The 9,061-nt window shown below is 36.2% G+C and overlaps 1 protein-coding gene across 2 annotated transcripts; it reads left to right on the top strand.

The window, feature by feature from the left end:
* The first annotated feature begins 339 nt into the window (after positions 1-339).
* LOC148428951 (uncharacterized) lies at positions 340-7,566 on the top strand. Of its 2 annotated transcripts, none has more exons than XM_088435014.1 (10): positions 340-468; positions 1,637-1,724; positions 1,801-1,955; positions 2,045-2,149; positions 2,497-2,625; positions 2,701-2,820; positions 3,914-4,042; positions 4,893-4,971; positions 5,065-5,091; positions 6,053-7,566. In XM_088435014.1, exons 2-10 carry the CDS (start codon positions 1,688-1,690, stop codon positions 6,574-6,576), a joined length of 1,305 nt encoding a protein of 434 aa, XP_088291140.1. In that variant the 5' UTR covers positions 340-468; positions 1,637-1,687; the 3' UTR covers positions 6,577-7,566. The 2 variants fall into 2 exon arrangements, with proteins under 2 accessions (XP_088291140.1, XP_088291131.1); XM_088435005.1 differs by having other exon boundaries at positions 436-468; positions 1,633-1,724.
* Positions 7,567-9,061: the final 1,495 nt, after the last annotated feature.

Genomic DNA, 9,061 nt, shown 5'->3' with positions numbered 1-9,061 from the left:
TATTATAATTAAAAAAAAAAAAAAAAGAATAAGCGTGTTTGTATTTCTTTCTTTCTTTTTTAACCCACATAGACTAGATATGTTTCAGCTCACGTGCAACATAAATGAGGACAAACGTATAAAAAAATAAAAATGTCTGAATGGCTGTTTTTCCCCACATAAACAGGCTTATGATACTGTAAGCTTCAGTAACGCAGGCCAAGTCGAGCCACTAAACTCATGTTGTGCGTCACACTCAGTGATAGGCAGAGCTTTATTGTCAATGCTGTAAAACATAATTCCTTACTGTGTGTGTGAGGGAGAAAAGGTGGCAGACGGTTTCAAGGTAGCCGGGCAAATGTCACCTCCCAATAAATAATGAGTCCAAAGATCAACGGAGGTTCTATCAAAACGACTAGACGGGTAGCAGAGGCCAACCACTTCTCCTATCCAACTGCTGAGGTGCACCTCCACTCCTTCCAACTACAGGTACTCTTTATATTTACCACTATCAATATTTTATTACATTTGATTAGCATTTTATTCATGCCTTGTTTGATTTCACAATCGCCTTTCATGTCGAAAAAATGTCATTTTAAGGCTATTTATTTATCTATCCAAAACCAGTGTTTCACTTTAGTCTATCATAGCTGTTCATTTATATTTTCTAATATTCAGTTTTCATTTAGTTTGCATAACAACCTAAAATATATGATTTTGAAGTGTATTCTACTCATGGTATACTGACTTGAATTTAGATTACAATTGTTTGGTAGAATTTTATGAAGAAGTCATGGTGAACGTTTATAAAAAATGAAAGCCAAATTTTTAGTAAATTACCAACACTAAATGGAGTAAATAATCAATGTTATATTAATTCATGGTTCATTTGCATTAATATAGCATAGGTCTAAGATATACGACCAATAAATGTAAGTATAAAAATATGATATGGTTTATTGTAATACAGATTACTGTATTGTTTTTGACAAAGAATAACACATGGGAAGAGAACCCTTCGAAAAAAATATTCAATGTCAATTTTGAGAAAAAAAAATCATAATTAGATTATTTCAGAAAAAGGTTCAGTCTAACTAGCATCTAACTATCTTAACAAGTAGGTTGATATTTAAGTAACTACATGTCAAACTATTGGGATATTTACCTCACTAGTTGCTGGATAAAATTAGCTGGAAATACATATAACAAAATGGTCAGTTTACTTCTTAGGTAGCTTAAGAAAAATAGAAAGTAAACCAACAAACATTTATTTGATTTTAAGCACTAATTTGCAAACTAACTAGCTTTATATTGCTGGCATCAGGCCAAAATCTCATAACATGTTTTGGTGATTTTTTTTTTTTTTAAACTATACTATTGGCCAGTAGTCTACACGTGTGTGTAATATTTTTAAAATATACAGTATATAAATTGTTTACAGTGCTGAAAATAGCTTCCTCTCTTTTGCAACGACTTGACGTTATGATTCTGCCGGACAGCCATATGTAATTTCTAATTAGCTACATAGCTAACTAAATAACTAACTAACCAACCAACCGACTAGAACAATATTTATCAATGTATGAACCAAATAACATTCATTTTACAGCAAAGTAAGATATAAACAAAACAACTAACTTAAGTACTAACTAGCAAGCTAACTTGCTTAGCTAGCTAGCTTGTTGTCCATAGGAGCCAGGAGACACTGATGATGGAGATGAAGAGCATTTTGAAATCAGACAGAAGTAAGTTTTGAAAGGCACAATCGGCGGATGTTGTTTGTGACGCAGAGCAATTAATGCGATTTGTGATTCGCCTCAGAAAGCAGCTTGCTGCTGAAGGCGCAGGATTACAGCACCACTCAGAGCAGCTCCATCGGCGCCGTACGTTGGAAACTGGCCGAGGAGGACGTCCAGGTCCACAACTCGGCTCCCAGCAGACCCATCACCAGCGGCAAATTCACGGGACAATCGCAGGTACTTTTTTTGGTTCTAATACATTTCCAAAGTGTTTATCAATATGGAGCGTATGGAAAGGGTAAAACTTCAATGAATATTATTTTCAGCACCAGCAACAGGTTCGCCAGAATAGCCTGAAGGACTTGCGCAGTCTGCAGGAGTGTGTGCAGTTTATCCAGCACTGGAAGGAACAAGTGCACCAGGTTTGCAAGGTACCGTGGAAGAGCACCTCCATAACATACTTTCCATTAAATGATGATATACGTTGTGGAAATTTCAGCATTCATGCGAGATCGTAAATAGTCTGGAAATAGAATTTTGTTCCCTTTCTTTAGTTTGTTTCTTTTATTTAAAAAAAATACAGAAAATTGATCATTTTGTCGGCTGGTTCTACCAAAAAGGAACAATAATAGCAAGAAAAACAGTGAGGTAAACCTGCAATAGAAAAAAAAATATGGTCACACATGAAAATTTGCAAACGGTGAAGCCTAGGTCCTAATTTACTAAATCAATTCCAAGCCGATTCAGCAAATTTAGGCTCACTGTTTTGGTTTTCTAGCGCAACGGAGCCAATGCAGATGCAGCATCCAGCAAGGCAGAAAAGTCCGACTCGCGTACCGAGCGCAGTCTGGAGGAGAGTCGTAAACTCATCTTGGAGTGGGCTAACGAGCTACGCCATGTGGACAAGGTCAGTCCTTGCGCAAACCTGACAGGCGCAGGCATCTTGCATAAGCAGTCTATACGCTAACTTGAGCGGTCTTAGGTTCTGGAGGGGAACCAGTGGGCAATGGCGACTAAAGAAAACACAAAGGACTTAGATGCTAATGAGGATGTGCAACTGAGGGTCATGGAGTGGGCCAAGGAAGTGCAGAAGGTATCTGAGGTGAGAAACATCTCCAAAAAAAGAAAAAAGAAAAAAAAGAAAACACACTGAAATGAAATGAGAAGCTTCAAGTAGTTCTTTTTTTTTTCATTTTGTGCCATTTAGATGCCAAATAATTTTTTTCAAGTGAGTTGAGGAGCTTCATGTAGTGTTACCGTTTAGTTTCAAATTTGGTAACATCCATGCTAACTTCTCTGAAAATTGTGTTTGGCATTACATGTTAGCATAGAGCTTCGATAAAATGGTTGTGGCATTTTAAGAAACTATGTTAAAGTGATTTGAAAAGCTTTGTGTCCTTTTGTAGTTTAATTTATGTTTATGTAACGTCTATTGTAACCACACTTTCTCAGTCTATGGGGTTGTTTGGCGTAATATGTTAGCATTAAGCTCCAAAATGAATGATTGTGGCATTTTAATGACAAGGAACTATGTTGAAGTGAATTGAGAAGCTTCTTGTGTTTTTATAATGTAGTTTAAAATTATGTAATAGGCTAACCACACTTCGCAAGTCTATGGTGTTGTTTCCCATCATATGTTAGCATTAAGCTAACAGACTTTTAGACAAAATCATTGCGGCATCTTGATGACAAAGAACTGTATATGTTGAAGTAAGTTGAGAAGCTTGATTAGTGTTGTTGTAGGTAGTGTTGTATCTCACTTCATTTAGTGTGTGCTAAATTAACTGCGCTTGCCATTACATGTTAGCCTTAAGCGAGTGGGCTTTCCATTGGGACACAATGATTGTGGCATCTTAGTAACAAGGAACTATACTGAAGTGAATTGAGGAGCTTCATGTAGTTTTGTTCTGTAGGCTAAAATTATGTGCCATTTATGTGAATTGGTATTATATGTTAGCATTTAGCTTGTGAACGTTGACCATTTATTGTGGCATCTTAGCGCCAAAGAAGTACATATGTTGAAGAGATTTGAGAAGCTTCATTTAGTGTTGTAGTTTATAACTAGGCAACATTTGCGCTAATCTCAATTTTGACATTATATGTTAGCAATAAACTAGTAGACCTTCAAATCTGACAAAATGTTTGGGGGGATTTTTGTTTTCAATGTACTTCACAAGATTGAATTCTTGTTTCAGAGTTGTGGTGTGCAGAGCGACGAGTTGGGCAAAGTGCTGCGCCTGCTGGGTCTTAAGAAGAAACGACTGGTCAGCTTGCTGCCCCTGCTCGAGTTCATCACCTGGTCGCTCCTCAAGGAAGACAGCATGGTGAGCCAACGACCGAGAAGGGTTGAAATGTGTGTATGCGTGTATGTGAAGGGGAGGGGGAGGGGGGATGACAGTGAAGAAATTTAAAAAAGAAGGTCAGCTTGTTACGACGCAATAAAGCAGTAAAAAGGCAAGATCGGGTTCACAGTCATAAAGCAAGTTGATAAGGCGCGTCTTATGTAATGCCAAACCTTCATGTGCGTGCAAGAGAGCAATACAGTATATGAGTCAGGTCAGGTTTATATAAGCAAAGACTGTGCTGATAACCTACGACACAATTGTCTTTTATTAACGATCACTGACTATGCATCGTGGAAATCCCAGGAGGGAATTTTTGCCTTTTTTTCGGGGGGTGGGAGTGTCAATGCCAAATAGATTATTGTAATAATAAAAATAGGTGTGGGTGAATATCGATACCAGGTATCGTATTGGGCTGATACCTTTCTTATTTTAAAGTATAATATTTCTATGAAGACTCCCGATACCAGTTACTGACACTCGAAGCAACCTTAAGAATTCTTGTATAAAATAATACCGTACTTCATTTAGTTTTGTTTTAAATCATAAATATTTACATTTTTAAAATGAAAAATGACCAACTGTAGCAGTTACTCTGGTGCAAGGTAAATGCTCGTTAATCTGGATTAAAGTTTTGCCCACTATAAAAGAATGTCAAGGACAATCCTGTTTGATTTCCTCATTTCATTTTGGCATACTTTTGAAACGCTGAATTGATTCATTGAACTTTGCCATTATTGGTCTTGTAAAGTTTTTTTTGTTGGCTCAGGTCAAAGATTTACAGTTTTGTCGGGAAGAAGGATAACTAACATGCTTGAATTAATTGTTTTAGGGTATGATCCCACAGTTATGGCTGCCAGTAAAGCAGCGCACATGGAAAGCGGGGACGTCAAGGTACATCCCCAACTCAGGTAAGCTTTCGTTTCATACTCACAATATAACCTTATTAATTTATGATATGGAAATTTGGACTCACATGTATCAATGTGTGATGTGTCTTTCAGTTTGGAGTTGGATCAACAGTGCAGAAGGTGAGGCCAACACACAATACTGCACGCTCATGGGGGGTTAGACCAAAGTGGAGTACACATATACCAATTAGAGTTTCAACAGTTATTCAATTAATCAACAACTAATTGATTGTTAAATTTAACATTAATCATCTTTGAGTCATAATTTGACGTTTAAAGTTCTAAATGTCAAAATGATCAGAATTTCAGCTTCAGGAGAGGAAATGTTCATGATTTTTTTTTTTTTTTAAATTTCGGAGAACTGACCAGTAAGTTGTAGTTAACCAAAACAAACACAATAACTCAAAACTAATATTGAAAACTGAACTGCTTTAAGAAAATATAACGAACTGAAATGGCACCTTATAATTATAAAACTTTTTAAAAAGTCAGACTAGTACTGAAACTAATAAAAATGAAAATTGAGCAATTTTATAAAATTAAAAAGCCACAAACCTGCTCTAAAAAACTAACACATTTGGCCAGATTTTTACACCCAACCATTTTCTAAGCAGATCAACCTGCCAGCCAATTTTGAGCATTCTTATTGACTGTACAGTATATAATTAGTGTTTTCTTTTTTCAATTTTCCCAACTTTATGATCAAAACAGAGCCACCCAAACCTTTTCTCTGTCCATTTCCATATAAAAAAAGTTATCACTGACGTTATTTCACGTCAGTGGCACCCAAAGTGTTATTTTTTGTAGAGGATTTAATTGACCGAACACCACAACACACATAGCAATATCTTAGGCCGATTATCTGTAATCTTGTGTGTTTTTGTGGTTGTGAAAACGACTTTCTTTATATTTGAAGCTTCAAATCAATATTCTTTTTGGGTTTCTTTTACTTGAAACTTCAAATATAAAGAAACTCCAAAAGACAATTTGTTTTCCAGTCTATTTGGCGGACATCCCTGAACTAAAAAAAATATGCAACAGTTTGTCCCGACTTTTACCAAGAGTTTGTCCTCCATAACAGCCGATGTGATTCTGGACCCAAAGACCAACCACCCATGGCTGACCCTGTCCGAGGACCAGCGGCAAGTCCAGGAGGGCCTGTCGCAGGCCGTTCTGCCGTACAGCTCGCAGCGCTTTGACAGCTGGCCCTGCGTGCTGGCCTGGGAGGGCTACAACCGAGGCCGCCACTACTGGGAGGTCGACATCGCCAACAACGGCTACTGGCGCGTGGGGCTGGCCGCCGTCAACTCCAAACGCCACGGCCGCTTCCCCATGACCCCCAAGACGGGCTACTGGTGCCTGTGGCGCGGCACGCACCAGTTCTACGCTTGCACCAAGCCCGAGACCATCCTGCCCGCCGGCCTGGTGCCACGGCGGATGGGGATCTACTTAGACTACGAGGAGGGTCAGGTGTCCTTCTACAACGCCGAAAGCAAGACGCATATCTACACCTTCACGGGGAACTTCAAGGAGAAAGTGTACCCGCTGTTTGCGCCGCTCGACGGACGCACTCTCATGACCATCAAACCGCCGAGCACAATCTGAACCGGGGGGTTTTCAGTTTTTCCACCCCAAAAATCTTTTCACACAGAATTCCCTCGTAACTACACAGCAAAAAAAAAGCCTATTTTTGAAAGGAAAACACCAAATGTTACATATTAAGAGGAAATAAGCTGTAATGTTATCATAGGAACACTTTAAAAGAACAAAAGTCGAATAAAATCAAACATTAAAATGATTTTATCAACTCTAAAATAAAGTCCAAAGTTTACTCAAGATGAAAAGCCAAATGATCTCAGATTTTGTTGAGATAAAAAGACCAATAAAGGCAAATTGTATCAAGGTTGAATTTTGTCAGAACAAAAACTTGAATGAAGTAAATTTGTCAGGACAAAAAGTCAAAGTCGAACTTCATCAAGATGAAGTAAAAAAAAAAAAAAAAAAAATCAAATGAAAAATATTGTAATCTTTGTGAGAATGTATTTTGTTGGAGTAAAGAGTTATAAGAATAAAGACATTGTTAAAAAAAAACAATTAAAAAAGAGACGCATTTAATGCAGTAAATAAGTTATTTAAAGAAGAACAAACGTACATCATGTCAATAAGAACATCTAACAAGTCATACATTGTCAAAACAGAAGCTTTAATCTTCATAACACCAAAATGTAGTTTAAGGATAAAAAAACTGTTCCTAATCTGAAGTTGAGTATGTTTCCTTTTGGTGGAAAAAAACCCTCATAATATTCATAAAACCAAAGAGAATATGATGAAGTCAAAATGTAAAAGTTTAGCAAGAAAGGAAAGTTATATTTTAAAATGACTTATTTTCATACTATTATACATTTTCTTCATTACAGGACATCTTTATTATTTCCGAATGATAATTTATTGTAAATTACTTTGCAGCTTAGATGCTCCATTTACGGATGCACAGGAGAACCTGAACCGCTGGTTGCGAACTCCTACTCTATGTTTTTCAATGTTAGACATGTCAAAAAGAAAAAAAAAAGTAAAGGCAAGATCAGCTTTTCCTCAGTCTGTGTATCCTTTAAACGCAATCATTTCAAAAAGTGATATTGTCAATAAATGGCTGAGTGATGGCCACACTCTACAGTACATACTATATATTTATGCACATATATAATAATCTTTCACCTCCCAAAAAAATACATTACAAGCATCAATATATATGCATGCACTTTATAATGTACAGACTTTGAAAGAATCATAAGCAGCGTTGTATTTTTGCCCCTTTTCTGTTTTTTTTAAGAAGAATAATTAACTCGTCAAAGAGAAAGTGCAATATTTGTAAATGTATTTATGTATTACACTTATTATTATGTACTTTGAATGTGCTCAATCGTCATATTTCCCTTTGTTGTTAAACAATTATTTGAATGCAAATGAATTGTTGTAGTTTTGACTCGCATGTACAAGGTTTGCTGCTGCTGGTTTGATTTAATTTCATTAAAAGAAAAGAAAATGTGGCTTGTTTTAATTCAAAAGGCAAAAACTAAAACTAAATGTAAAAAATAGATATTATTTTCACTGTTTGGGTTAAAAGAACAAAAACAAATACATTAAAAACATATAATTGGGTTTTGTGGAGACACACGCCTATATAAACACTAAACATATGTCTGTACACTTTAAAATTTTCTGCTCCAACTTGGGGGAGTTTTTTTTTTTTTAACACAGGCAATACAATATACTTAAAAAATGTAAAAAAAAAAAAAAAAAGATGTGGTAGACCTACACAAAATTGTGCTATAGCATAGACGCAACACATCATACATTCACATTTCACGTTCTATTAAGTATTTTATAATCAAAATGAATCACTTTCAAAGAACTAAGGGCATTTTTGGAAATCTTACACATTCAATATGAATTAGATAACATTAATATTTGAAATGTAGCTTAGCTAGCTTCACATTTATCGTCCTACATATGACCTAAATTAAGCAGCACTGTACGCGTAATGTATATGCTAGCGTAGCGGTTAGCTATTCGTGATTAACTTTAGCATTATGCTAATCACAATTAGCATGCTCTTCTGCTCACGTACCGCAATAAAACATGACAGAACATGTCAAAATAATTAGACCCTTCAAGATGTCCAATAGATTTTCAGGAATTCCTTCAACACATTTTAAAATGTAAACTTTTAATTTAAAAAAATAGTTGAAAAAAATTGAAGCACCTTAACGTTGAAGTTAGGCCTCTAAGCAAGCAGAGGTCTTGCTCACCAAGGGGTCATTCGAAGGAAAACTGCTCCTAATATCAAATTAAGAGAGCGCTTCTTTGCCCTAAAAAAAAACAAAAACAAAAACAAAACAAGCAACTGGTTAGATACTGATACTGATGTTTTGTATTTTTTCAAGTTGTCGTTCATACCTGGAGCTAGGAATCTTTAGCCACATAGTTCACTAGACGAACCTTTTTTGACAATGCACAAGAGGTAGGTTTGCGCCATCTTGTGGTGGAATGAGGCGTTACCTCTAAATAGTATAGATAATAGGTGGAGCAG

Source organism: Hippichthys cyanospilos, chromosome 1, assembly GCF_059441005.1.
Source record: "Hippichthys cyanospilos isolate Australia breed blue-spotted pipefish chromosome 1, RoL_Hcya_1.0, whole genome shotgun sequence".
NCBI classification, from domain to species: Eukaryota; Metazoa; Chordata; class Actinopteri; order Syngnathiformes; family Syngnathidae; genus Hippichthys; species Hippichthys cyanospilos.
The sequence above is the reverse complement of the archived record's forward strand: the minus strand, read 5'-3'. Positions and strand labels throughout refer to the sequence as shown.